Genomic DNA, 14,524 nt, shown 5'->3' on the forward strand with positions numbered 1-14,524 from the left:
CCACTCTTTTTTTAGATTGTATTCCCATATAGGTCATTCCAGTATTAATGGTTAAGTAGAATCATAATTTGTAAAATATTTCTATATTTACATTGCATGTTCCATCTCAGATGCATTTTTAAAGACCTGGATAAATCTTGACACGTTTACACTTTAAAATAGGACTCTGATCTGAGCTTCTGATTTCACAGATGATAATATATACTGGCAGCAACCATATTTTGTCATGTTACTTCAAGTTTTGTTGCTGTATTAGGGAGATATGTATTCAAATTCAAAGGCCAGGGGATCAGTAGACCACATTATAGAATGCCTGGGCTACAGAAGAAACTAGAAGGGAGTAAAAGGGGGATGTGGTACCAGCCTACCCTAATCAGACCTGTAAAACTGAGAACATTCTGTGGGAGAATTTGTCAAGTTTATATTTAATATTTCAAATGTAAAGCAGTACAGTCTCATATTTTGCTTCATCTGCTCTTTAAAGTAGAGGAGACAGCTGAGAAATGGGGAGAAGGATGGCATCTTGTTAGAAGTGTAAGTCTTAAAAGGAGGTGTCCTGTTTAATTGTCTTCAGGTTTGAGATAGGAATTGGGGCTTATTAGGCCCTTGGTGGGTTCATCTAAGTGGAAAGTGTGCCAAGAGACACCACTGGACTTGCCATCCCAAGGAAACTTCCAAAGAATTGCAAGAACTCACATCATCAGAGCGCTTGTTTCTCTCATACAACCTACAGGATGAGCTGAGAGCGTATACTGTAGAGCTGTCTTCCTATAGCACCGTTGCCTTTAATCTGTTATTTTTCAAAATAGCATGACTCTTTTTGAAATCCACTGTGGTGGGGATATGGAAAGAAGTAGGATCATAGATGGCACAGTTCCAGCTCTCAAGGAGTGTATTTGAAAATGAATGCAGTACAAGCAGGAGAGTACCAATTTGAAGATGAATTTACACAAAACTGCAGGAGAAGTTTAGTGGCAGTCTTGGAGACGCCAAACTGAAGTGTTCTATCATACCTAAGGGCTTTTCCTCCAGGTGGTTTTTGTGGTTTTTTTTTAATAGACATTACATTGTTGATCTCAAAGTGGGAAAGTAGAATTTTATCAATTGCTGTTATGACCAAGGAGCAATAACTAGATGCAGACTTTGAAAACACACACACACACACACACACACACTGATTTACATGGTAGCATGCACTATTAAATGTATATAATCCTGTGAGTTATCAAATGCATGAATCATGGAACCACCACCACAGCCAATATAAAAAAGTTCTTAGAAGAGGAGAGAAGAGTATTGTTAAGTGTTCTTTTTAATAAGATTGTTTATTTTGTCTGTGCTGGGTCTTTGTTGCTGCACGGGCTTTTCTCCGGTGGCGGTGAGCAGGGGCTCATCTCGAGTTGTGATGCTTCTCACTGAGAGGTTTCTCTTGTTCCGTAACGTGGGCTCTAGGGAGCAATGGCTTCAGTAGTTTCAGCATGTGGGGTCAACAGTTGCAGCGCCTGGGCTCTTGAGGACGGGCTTGATAGTGGTGGCCCACAGACTTGGTGGCACTGTGGCCTGTGCGATCTTCCTGGGTCAGGGATCAAACCTGTGTCTCCTGCATTGGCAGGTGGACTCTTTACCACTGAGCCATCAAGGAAGCCCCAGGTATTGTTTATTGTTGATTGTTGTTCATTTTGGAGGCAGCATGCTGATTCAGGGGACTGAGAACTAATATGAAAGGGTCAGAGGTTAAGGAGAGGTGCATGAAGTGGTAGACACGACTCTGCATCTGGAAGACCTCTTGACAGTCCTTTGATGTGACAGAATGAGCATTTGTACCTAAATGTTTACTGTCTTTGTCCATGAAAACCTGCAACTCTTGGGGAATCTATTAATTGAAACAAACACAGATATACTTATTTTCATTCAAAAGCTTATCTTTAGTGATTTTTTAGCAGTCTGGGAAAAAGTAAAATTGGAAGAAAGAAAAAAAAAAACATACAAAATGTAGATTTTCTGTTCCCTGCAATGATGGCTTTTAAACCAATATCTTCCACTATCTCAATGGCCTCAAGGAAGAACAGGTAAATGGCACATATAAGTCTCTAAAAACACACTGTTTCTGCTTCAGAGTATACTTGAAAAATTCCATAATGGATATAAAGCAGCATTTTGCATAACTTAATAGTTACATTTGTACTGAAAGTCACTGTAAAAATCTCACTGCAACAGTAATTTGTCTAAAATGTTTTAACTGCCTGACAGTAAAGCCTCATAATCAAAGTTTCTTGTCTGTGAGAGGTATGTGGTATTTGCTACTCACGAAGTGCACTAATTTTAGCTTTTTTCCATATCTTCCTTGTATTTTTTTAAAAAACTATGAACCCTTGAAATATGCCAGAATTCCAAGACTAAGCACATAGTCCAAACTGTTTGTGTCACACGTTAGTGATGTAATACGTGTCACTAATTGGTGTTAGTTTTTATCTGATGTTCTTTCCAGTTGCTGGCTCTCTCTTGAAGGAGGTCTGCTCTACGCCTTTGTGGGACCTGCAGCCGCTGTTGTCCTGGTAAACACCAAAATCAGCTAAATTGTTTTTCTTAACAAAGAAAGTCTACTTTGCTTCCATTAGAGTGACACTTTCGTATTGATTGTGCAGAAATTTTAAAGTTTGATGAATCATTACTTAAATTTTAATGTTGATGTCTACCCAGCGCTTTATCACACTAAAATACTCTTATTTTGAAGCCTGAAGAATATTAAGCATGAGAGTATGGGATTTCTGTTTCAGGAATTTCACATTTGTGAAGAAGTTTGAGTAAGTTTTGGTAAATTCTTCCTTGTTAACATATAGAATTTCCTCATTTATTATTATTTCACCTTTACACTATTACACCTTTATACTTTTGTAATATGATCTACATAATTATTCAGATCTCTTAATTTGGTGTCTGGGGCTGACACCAAATATCAACAAGAAAATGTATGTTCATGTGTCAAAGTTTCTCCTCCTCACTGCTGCAGATGTTTTGAACTGGACATTTCTTTGTTGTGGGGCTGTCCTGTGTGTTTATCAGCACCACTGGCATCTACCTGCTAAATAGCAATGGTACCCTTCAAGTTGTAATAATCAGAAAATGTCTCCAGAGATTTTGCAATGTTCACTGAGGGTACAAATCACCCCCCTCTAGTTGAGAACCCCTACCATATTTATGCATGAAGTTTTACAAATTTTTCTTTTTTGAATCACAAAATAATTCCTTTGCATGTTTATTTATAGGAACATGAAAATTTTCCACAAACTTGCCTTTCCTCTGTGTGTCTCTGAATTTATTGATTACAGATCTTTCTTATGTAATAAATCTTTGAAAAATGTCAGAGAAAAAAGAAACAATCTGAATTAAATACAAAGATGCATTTCACTGTACAATCAGATTTCTAACTGAAAAGTTACCTTTTCGATTCTTGAACAAATCATTCAATAAGTTGGAAGCTGGAGATATCTTTCTTAATAGTTCTATGTGGTTTTCTTTCTTTAAAGTTTGTTCTTCCTCCTCTACATTATAAAAGGGAGCAGAAATTGTTGGTGATTTACAAGAAAATCTAGGCATGAGTGTTAGAAGAGCATAGGAAAACTAAAACTATCAGACATAGTTCTATCCACTGCATTGAATTTTTATTTAATCAACTGAATTATTTCCCTAGGCATCTAGATTAATATACATATAACCCTAAAGTGAAGAAACAATGAGTATGTGTGTAATTGAAAGACAAAAGGTCTTTGGAGTGGTGATGAATTCTCTCATGTTTAAATTATAGATTAATAGAATCCACAGAATACAGTTTTTTAGTTCAAATATAGATATACGAAGATGAGTCAGTCTTTCGCTTGATCAAATGGTATCTTGTTAAGAAGCTGTGAAGAGTAGCCCCTTCTAAGCCTTTACCTAACAGTTTCTTTGGATCTTCTTTACACCAGTAATTAAGCAGACTCTAGCTTTATATTCCATCTGCTCGAAGTATATTGGAAAAGTAGAAGTTTCTTTTTTATGAACCAGTCATCCTGCTTCATTTAAAACAGATTTTTCGCAAGCTACTAGTTGCAATGTACAGGCTTCACCATTTGCAATGGGTATCACACCAAGATTCTTTTGACTGTGGAGGGTAAGGAACAGGAAGGCAAAAAGGAGAAAATATTTTTCCTTGATTATCTTGGTTTCAGCATTGTACTGGATTCCTTTATCAGGAAGTGCCAGTAGGTTAGAGAACCCAGCGCACTTATAATAAAGCCGCTACAACTAGACCACAGCTCTCTCTGCAGCATTTTACAATTTGACTTGAGAAAGATGAATATGTCTGATTTCGTCTCAGCTGTGTTATGCAAGAGACCTTTTAAATGGATAGAAGAGTCTTAGAGATGCTGAGACTGGTTCAATAGAGCACAGTATAAAAATTAGTGTAAGTGTCCATCTGAAAGGTTGCTGGTGAATTGAATAGGCTTTCCCCTTTGTCCAGAAAAGCAAGGTGCATTAAAATGCCCCCAGTCTCATGGGAGAAAATAGTTGCACAGCATGAAGGATAGAGTCATTCTGTTCTCCCAGTTGCGGGCAATGACAAACCTTAGCACCTCTGCCTGGCAGGACTTACCCTGGCTGCACGTTGCAAGACATAATCTTCTGATACCCAGACACAGTGTAAAGCTCATTAGTCCATTTGTTTTATTCAAGGATGAGTCAGAGAAAAGAATGCTAGATTGGCATAATATGGCAATTTAAAAGTTAGCCTGTGCAATATTAATTTCCTCAATGTTAACTGCAAAGCATGGACAGTAAATGGGCTGAATGTACTTTAGAACATTAAAGTAACCCACCTAGCCAACTCACGAGAATCCTTTAAGAGATGGACACTGACACTACTGGTAAATTGCCCTATTTTCCTGTATGCACTTATGAAATGTTTGAGAAGGGCTTCCTGTCACTACCATTGTGAGTACATAATTCTGCCAAGGTTGTGAATGGATAAAAGTGGGTTCTTGAGAAAAATCAGGGACCTGATTCCCTTCAACCTTTGTTTCTGTCTGACAGGTCAACATGGTGATTGGCATTTTGGTATTTAATAAACTTGTTTCAAGAGATGGGATCCTAGATAAAAAGCTCAAACACAGAGCCGGGTAAGCTGCAATTGGTGGATTTTGAAGGGTCTTTACAGCACGTCCCACACACCAGTCCCAGATCACCGCCTGCATTTGACTGGGCCTTGGATTTTGTTCTTGAAAAACCGGTGTGTATGGTGGACTATGCCATTCGAGCTTCCAATGGGCTATTCTTAAGAGGTGTCAGCAAAATCTGAAAATAATTAAAAAGTCCATTAAGAAAATCTGGATTTGTTTGTGTGTATTGCCTGTTTGTAAGACAAGAAGGTTAAATATTAAGGCTAGACTTGAATAATTGTTCTTGGGTGAGAGTTTCAAAGACCTCCTAGTTTTGGTCACAAAGGAGGGTAGATTGAACCTAATTTCAGCATGGGACACAACAGAATAAGGACAAGCAAACCTTAGTAGGGCAAAAATATTGCCTTTTATTTGTTCATTGTATATATCAGAAAAATTCTTCACTCGAAATAGTCAGGAAACACTAGTTTTATCATACATTCATTTTTATGACATTTTCACTATAACTTGCTAGAAAGTTACTCATAATTTTCACTTGTACATTTTAACCACTTATAAAATTTTGCAAAGTATCTCCTTTAATTTTACTGTATTATAATATCACCATATCTAATGACTTAATAACATTTCATAAGCAGGTTGATAGCAGCTTTTAAAAGTTATATCATTAACTCATAAATTTGTAAAACCTTGAATTAAATAGTAATGTCTTTGAATTTCCCTTTGTATCTTTTCTTATAAAATGTTTATAGGTTTCTCCTTTCTGTTTAACTGTACCCCCATTCAAAGCTTACCCCAGATGTTCTCATTTCTTTAATAATCTGTGGTATCCTTAATGGTCATAGTATTTTATCACTGGCTGGTGGGAATTTTAAGTCATTTATGTGTTTATAATCTATGTAATAATAGACAAGATAGGTTGGGCATTTTCCCCTATTAAAAGATTAGGTTTAATGGCTTTCAGTGTGAAGTTGGATATCATTCAAATCAAACATTAGAACTGCAATGATGTAATAAACACATAATTGGTGGTTCCTTTCTGAGGGGGAATCACTTCCCATCTGGAGACCCCTTTCACTTCAGATAAGTCTCTTAAAGCAACTTTAAACAGGCAGACTTGAGCTTGGATAGACACTGAGCTTCCTATGCCATTTAAATTTGAAACTTTCACACTATTAATCAATAGTCTGATGTATGGTTAGAATTGGAGCAACAGCTACTTCAGTTATTTCTGCCTAGGTTAATCATGTTAGAATAAATTGTTCATACTGGGTACTGGATATAGAAACTCATTTCTGCCACTAGTGATGTAAAGTTGTATAATTACTTGCTGAAATTGAGGGTGGAGTGGGTTAGTGGTTAAGATAAAGCTTGGAGGTAAAAGAGAAAATCATGCTCAGTATTTAGCTCCGCAATTTCTTAGCTTTGTGTGTCTTTAGGCATGTTATTTCATCTTTCTGAAGCTCAATCTTCTTACCTATAAAATGGGGGTAATAACTCTTGCCTTATGATAAAAGTATATGGGAAAAAAAAGTGTGTAAAGCATTCACTAGAGTATCTAGCAAATACCAAGCAAGCATTCACTCAAGTATCTAGCAAGTAGCAAGCAAGCACTCACTCAGCACTGGTGACTCTTGTTATGATGGGTGACATGAAGAAGCCAAGCTGGACAGTTTGTTTGCAAAGGACCCTGAACTTCTGTCAAGCAAGCACCCGTGATTCCACCATTCATGACACTGAGGTCAGGAAAAGAGATGAGATTATCAGAATAAGCATAATGCTAGGGATTTATTAAAGTCAGGCAGTATTGTTTTTCTCATTTGATTGTTTTATATGTAATATGCAGTTTGATTCATGTAACTCTTTGTAAGGCATAACATAGGTTTAGGAGAAATGACATTATCCTTATGAATATAGAAAGTATCCATTTCAGTCTACATATTAATTTTAAAATACCTGTTTCTAAAAATGTCAAAGAAGTTGCATCTATTTTACTGGGAAAACTGAGTCAAACTTTTTTTTTTTTCCTTGTTGAAAGGCCACTACTGGAGAAATACAAATAAAGTTAATACAAGTTAAAGCAGCAGAATGTTGGTTACTGTCCACAGCAGAAAAAGACTATTAATAAATTAATGATTCTAGGCTTAATTTTTTTTTATAATAGAAAATGCTATTTTAGCTTAAAGATTGAAATTTGCTCTCTATTCCAATGTGTGACTGAATGAATTTTTCATACCTGAACATTTGCAGCTAATTTTTAGTTCCCAGAGAAGCAGTGAGACCAATAACACAGACTTCAGTGAAGAACATAATCAGAATTATCTAAAGAAACATTAGTAAAGAAGCTAACTGATTAATTTAATTGATACTCTAATTGTAAATATAGACCATTTCAGGTTATTAGAATATATATACATATGCATATGTTTCCTTTGAAACATTATAATTTGGAATCAAATATAGTACCAACATATTCTATTATATCAACATATTCCTCTTCCCATTTTACCTACTTCTTAATCTCCTTTCTTCTTTTCATCATCAATTATTAGAAACTGACAAGCAAATAGTTTATGCTCAATAAAGATTAATAAAAGAATGGGTGAATGCATATTAAAACAATAATACAATAATTTGACAAGTTTTGTAATACCCAAACTAGAATAACGTTTTCTAATACATAAAGGATAGTTAGTTACCAAGGGGGAATTTACTGCAAATGTCAACATATCATATATAAAGTGATATTTGGAAAAGAGTGAAAATAAGATAAAATGACGTGTCTTTTTAGAGCATCTCAAATAAGATATTTCATTTTCTTCTTTTTTCCTGCAATGAAACTTTCTTATCTACTATTATGAAGCATATAATGTGAAGAATATTGGTATAGGCAATCTTCTGGGAGCAGATGCAAACACACTGGCCACTGAAGCATTCCTGAGCCAAACTGGGTAGACTGTTATTAGTTATTATTTGGAAAAGTCTGGATACTTGTGGCTAATACCTTTGCCCTAAGTTGAATCAGTAAAGTGAATAGTTTAGAATCATATTCTCTACCCCCACATCTAACTCAGAGTTTTGATCTTTCTCATGGGGTCTGCTGATTAATCTGCTTACTTAATAAATTTCAGATTTATCATCTTATCAAAGTTCAATTCACCAATGAAGGCACCTCTTTATTTTTTTTTTTTTTTTTTTTTTTTCTAATTTTATTTGATTTTTAAACTTTACATAATTGTATTAGTTTTGCCAAATATCAAAATGAATCCGCCACAGGTATACATGTGTTCCCCATCCCGAACCCTCCTTAAGGCACCTCTTTAAAAGAAACCAGACATTCTAAATTATGAGGCCCTTGTCACTTTCTCTGTTCTACCATTTTTAGTTTAAATATGGTCCACCACAATATTAGTTTTTTAAAAAACTACTGGGAAAACCTGATCAGTTCAGTCCAACTCTTTGTGACCCCATGGACTGCAGCATACCAGGCCTCCCTGTCCATCACCAACTTCCAGAATTTACTCAAACTCATGTCCAGTGAGTCGGTGATGCCATCCAACCATCTCATCCTCTGTCGTCCCCTTCTCCTCCTGTCTTTAATCTTTCCCAGCATCATGGTCTTTTCAAATGAGTCAGTTCTTCACATCAGGTGGCCAACATATTAGACTTTCAGCTTCTACATCAGTCCTTCTAATGAATATTCAGGACTGATTTCCTTTAGGATGGACTGGTTGCTCTCCTTGCAGTCCAAGGGACTCTCAAGAGTCTTCTCCAGCACCACAGTTCAAAAGCATCAATTCTTTGGTGCTCAGCTTTCTTTATAGTGCAACTCTCATATCCATACATGACTACTGGAAAAACCAAAACTTTGACTAGATGGACCTTTGTTGGCAAAGTAATATCTTTAATGCTTTTTAATATGCTGTCTGCTGCTGCTGCTAAGTCGCTTCAGTCGTGTCCGACTCTGATAGACAGCAGCCCATCAGGCTCCTCCATCCTTGGGATTCTCCGGGCAAGAACACTGGAGTGGGATGCCATTTCCTTCTCCAGTGCATGAAAGTGAAAAGTGAAAGTGGAGTCACTCAGTCATGTCCAACTCTTAACGACCCCATGGATTGCAGCCCACCAGCCTCCTCCGATCATGGGATTTTCCAGGCAAGAGTGCTAGAGTGGGGTGCCATTGCCTTCTCCAGATATGCTGTCTAGGTTGGTCATAACTTTTCTTCCAAGGAGCAAGCGTCTTTTAATTTCATGGTGGCAGTCACCATCTGCAGTGATTTTGGAGCCCAAAAAAATGTCTGTCACTGTTTCCACTGTTTCCCCATATATTTGCCATGAAGTGATGGGACCAGATGCCATGATCTCAATTTTCTGAATGTGAGTTTTAAGCTAACATTTTCACTCTCCTCTAACTTTCATCAAGAGGCTCTTTAGTTCTTCTCTTTTGGCCATAATTTTGGTGTCATCTGCATATCTGAGGTTATTGATATTTCTCCCGGCAATCTTGATTCCAGCTTGTGCTTCATTCAGTCCAGCTTTTCTCATGATGTACTCTGCATATAAGTTAAATAAGCTGGGTGACAATATACAGCCTTGACATACCCCTTCCCCAATTTGGAACTAGTCCATAGTTCCATGTCCAGTTCTAATTGTTGCTTCTTGACCTGCATACAGATTCCTCAGGAGGCATGTCAGGTGGTCTGGTATTCCCATCTCTTGAAGAATTTTCCACAGTGTGCTGTGATCCACATAGTCAAAGGCTTTGGCATAGTCAATAAAGTAGAAGTAGATGTTCTTATGGAACTCTCTCACTTTTTTATGATACAACAGATGTTGGCAATTTGATCTCTGGTTCTTCTGCCTTTTCTGAATCCAGCTTAAATATCTGTAAGTTCTTGGTTCACATAGTATTGAAACCTCACTGGGAGAATTTTGAGCATTACTTTGCTATCTTGTGAGATGAGTGCAATTGTGTGGTAGTTTGAACATTCTTTGGCATTGCCTTTCTTTGGAATTGGAATGAAAACTGACCTTTTTCAGTTCTTTGGCCACTGCTAAGTTTTCCAAATTTGCTGGCATATTGAGTGCAGCACTTTCACAGCATCACCTTTTAGGATTTGATATAGTTCAACTGGCATTCCATCACCTCCACTAGCTGTGTTCATAGTGGTGCTTCCTAAGGCCCACTTGACCACCCTCCAGGATGTCTGGCTCTAGGTGAGTAATCACACCATCATAGTTATCTGGGTCATGAAAATCTTCTGTGTTTTCTTGCCACCTCTTCTTAATATCTTCTGCTTCTGTTAGGTCCATACCATTTCTGTCTTTTATTCTGCCCATCTTTGCATGAAATGTTCCCTTGGTATCTCTAATTTCCTTGAAGAAATCTCTAGTCTTTCCCATTCTATTGTTTTCCTCTACTTCTTTGTATTGATCACTTAGAAAGGCTTTCTTATCTCTCCTGCTATTCTTTGGAACTCTGCATTAAATGGGTATATCTTTCCTTTTCTCCTTTGCCTTTCACTTCTCTTCTTTTCTCAGCTATTTGTAAGGCCTCCTCAGACAACCGTTTTGCCTTTTTGCATTTCTTTTTCTTGGGGATGGTCTAGATCACTGCCTCCTCATGATTTCCTCTGTCCATCGTTCTTCAGGCACTCTGTCTATCATATGTAGTCCCTTGATTCTATTTGTCACTTCCACTGTATAATCATAAAGGATTTGATTTAGATCATACCTGAATGGTTTAGTGGTTTTCCCTACTTTCTTCAATTGAAGTCTGGATTTGGCAATAAGGAGTTCATGATCTGAGCCACCGTCAGCTCCAAGTCTTGTTTTTGCTGACTGTATGGAGCTTCTCCATCTTCGGCTGCAGAGAATGTAATAAGTCTGATTTCAGTGTTGACCACCCAGTGATGTCCATGTTTAGAGTCATCTCTTGTGTTATTGGAAGAGGGTGTTTGCTATGACCAGTGTGTTCTCTTGGCAAAACTCTGTTAGCTTTTGCCCTGCTTCATTCTGTACTCCAAGGCCAAATTTGCCTGTTACTCCAGGTATCTGTTGACTTCGTACTTTTGTGTTCCAGTCCCCTATGATGAAAAGGACATCTTCTTTTGCTGTTAAGTTTAGAAGGTCTTGTAGATCTTCATAGGACCATTCAACTTCAGCTTCTTTGGCATTACTGGTCAGGGTATAGACTTGGATTACTGTGATATTGAATGGTTTGCCTTGGAAATTAACAGAGATCATTCTGTCATTTTTGAGACTGCACCCAAGTACAGAATTTCGGACTCTTTTGTTGACTGTGAGAGCCATTCCATTTCTTCTAAGGGATTCTTGCCCACAGTAGTAGATAAAATGGTCATCTGAATTAAATTCACCCATTCCAATACATTTTAGTTCACTGATTCCTAAAATGTCAAAATATAGGGAAAGCCTGTATTTTACACATAAACATCACATGGTAATGGATGAGAGACCACAGAAAATTATTTCAAGGTGTTTTGAAGTTTGATTCAAATAATTCCATTTTCGTTTCTCCTAAGAGGGTAAGGTTCTGTTAAACCTTTCGTTTAAAAAATACTCTTTTCTAAAGAAATGTATGTCAAGTTTTTCTACATCGTGTGACTTGCTTCTATGAGATAGTAGATTGAATCTGAATTTGCCTGCAGAATCCTCTAGACTTGAATATACCATTTAAAAACTATTAGGTTTATGTCTGTGACAAAATGTGTCATGTATGAAACGAGATGCCAGTCCAGGTTCAGTGCACGATGCTGGATGCTTGGGGCTGGTGCGCTGGGAAGGCCCAGGGGGATGGTATGGGGAGGTTGGGAGGGAGGAGGGTTCAGGATGGGGAGCATGTGATTTTTTTTTAAAAAATAAAATTAAAAAAAAAAAAAAAAAAAGAAAGAACATTTTGAACTTAGTGACTATATTAAAGCTAAGCTACCACTCTATTTATTAGCAACTAATACTTCATCAAATTTATCAATCTCTCTATTCAGATCATCCTAAAATATAGGCAGTACATTGATGCTAAATGAAATTTCAAAATGTAAATATGTTGGGTTAAAGGCTACATCTTCCTCATAGGACTAAAAGCTTATAATATGTATCTCCTTATGTTGGAGTTCTGAGATACCTGTGTGTATTTCAGAAGGTTTTAGTTGATATTATGTTCCTCCTGTAAATGACATTGAAAATCTTTGAAACTAGGAATCCTTACCTGTTTGATTATCAAGGTTCTGAATAAAGGGTTTTCACTGTATTTCCACACAAATACATGCTTATGTTTAACTCAGTGTATTGGGCAACTTTGACCTGTAGATACAAGGGCCATTTATGGTATAAATGATTGAAATATGCTTTACATGTAACAAAGGCCCATATTATTAAGAGGTAAATGTTACAAAAATACTGTGTAGTATAAATGCATCTTTAAACACAACCAAGAGAATTCCTCTTTGATAAATATGTTTTTCTGCATGAAATCATATTTAAAAGCTAACTTATAGCAGCAACTTTTTTTGGTGACAATTCAATATTTTGTTCTTTTTGTGGGTGTTCTGTTTGTTTGCAGTCAGATGAGTGAGCCTCATAGCGGTTTGACGCTCAAATGTGCCAAGTGTGGAGTAGTTTCAACAACAGCTTTATCAGCCACCACCGCCAGTAACGCCATGTTAGTCCCAATCATTTACATCTTCTTGTTACAAATCTTTTACCATGCATGTGAGAAAATGCTATGATGGAAAATAAATCATATTCACTAATATTAGAACTAAGATCATACTTAAATGTTTGTAATTTGCAACTGTTTTTATAACTATTGTGGGATTGCTTATCAAAAAATAAGTAAAACTGTGGAATCTTATATGCTTTGTGGCTTCCAAGTTAATATATTGGTGCCACATACAAGAATGCTTTGTTGAACGGGGATTAGGTTATGGCCTGAGGTGGACGTGCAGCTACATAACGTCCCTTCTTCTCTTCCAACAGGGCATCTCTCTGGAGCTCCTGTGTGGTGTTGCCCCTTCTGGCTCTGACGTGGATGTCTGCAGTTCTGGCCATGACAGACAAACGCTCCATCCTGTTTCAGATACTTTTTGCCGTGTTTGATTCATTACAAGGCTTTGTGATAGTCATGGTCCACTGCATTCTTCGAAGAGAGGTGAGAAAGATCATTCTTGCAGGAATGAAGAATGATACTTAGAAGAGTATTTTCCGTGTTAATAAATAGGATCTTTTCTTTTAATAACTGGATCTTGAGATTAAAGCTGGTCTCCTCTAAAGACAATTGTTGGAGAGTCAATGCTAAAGGAAAAGGTTAAGGGAAAGGGGACTCTTTGGACTCTGAAAATGACAGGTTAAAACAAATGGGATGAAGCAAGGGAAAACATCAGCAGAGGTGCCAAGAGAGGCTATGATGCAATCACAGGTATAGATAAGAGGGTGGGCAGCCTATCTGTAAAAAATAATATGATGTTGTTTCTTAAAGCTGTTCCCTAACTTGTGCTTCTACACACAGCGTAACCCCATTCCTCATACTTAACTAATTTTGTTTTAAGTAGAAAATGTTGAAGATGAATGAGCAATTCTTTTGTCTCTGTACTAAGGTGTGGTTAAGGTTACTCAAAAGGGATGCTTTTGATATGGATTTGATGCTTAGAAAACACACACACACCACCCCCCTCCAAAAAAATGGCCACAGTGGAGCATGATGGACAGTCCCCAAGGACTGTAGGTCTATAATCACAGCATTTTTCCAGGTTCTGGTGAGGTTTGCTGATAGCACTGACAGAAGGAAGTCATCCTTCATGAACTGAGACTGACATGCACCAAATCTATCCAGATGAGTGATGGAGTTCACACTTAAATTATTTAGGGATAAAATATTGTTTTCCAACTGGTGCAAAAATTATTCTGAGTGCTTGCAAGCACCGACAGTGTTTACAAGGTTTCTGAGTCATTTTAGCATTTACTCTGGGGATGGTGGTGACTAAAACACAGAGTGACACAGTGCCATGCTAGTAATTTTGAGAAGGTGGTATCCGCTGTCATTTTGTATTATCTAGCTTGCATGAGAACTTTATTATGATGTGCATATTGCAGAATGACACATGTCATCTGACTACACATCCCATAGCTTCTTCAGTGATGTGTGAAGGTAAGCAAAGTTTTTAACCTCATTTACCAGATGAGGAGAACAACGTTTCTGAGTTCCTTTAGTATAATACAGATGTCAGCCATAAACCCACAAGTGTATTCCAAGAATATTGTATGATGAAAAACAAGGAAAACAGAAGAATGACTTCACATTGCAAGGGGAAAGGGAATTTCATCATTTAAAAGATCTGATCTAGCTCACCGTT

The 14,524-nt window shown here is 37.2% G+C and overlaps 1 protein-coding gene across 1 annotated transcript in view; it reads left to right on the forward strand.

Moving 5' to 3' along the window:
• ADGRB3 (adhesion G protein-coupled receptor B3) overlaps window positions 1-14,524 on the forward strand; it is an 886,560-nt gene that overhangs the window by 823,778 nt on the left and 48,258 nt on the right. The window contains exons 23-26 of the mRNA XM_005897466.2: window positions 2,489-2,555; window positions 5,071-5,156; window positions 12,736-12,834; window positions 13,152-13,323. Coding sequence (XP_005897528.1) covers window positions 2,489-2,555; window positions 5,071-5,156; window positions 12,736-12,834; window positions 13,152-13,323 — 424 coding nt within the window. The remainder of the gene's footprint in view (window positions 1-2,488; window positions 2,556-5,070; window positions 5,157-12,735; window positions 12,835-13,151; window positions 13,324-14,524) is intronic.

The sequence above is a fragment of the Bos mutus genome, chromosome 9, assembly GCF_027580195.1.
Source record: "Bos mutus isolate GX-2022 chromosome 9, NWIPB_WYAK_1.1, whole genome shotgun sequence".
Taxonomy (NCBI): domain Eukaryota; kingdom Metazoa; phylum Chordata; class Mammalia; order Artiodactyla; family Bovidae; genus Bos; species Bos mutus.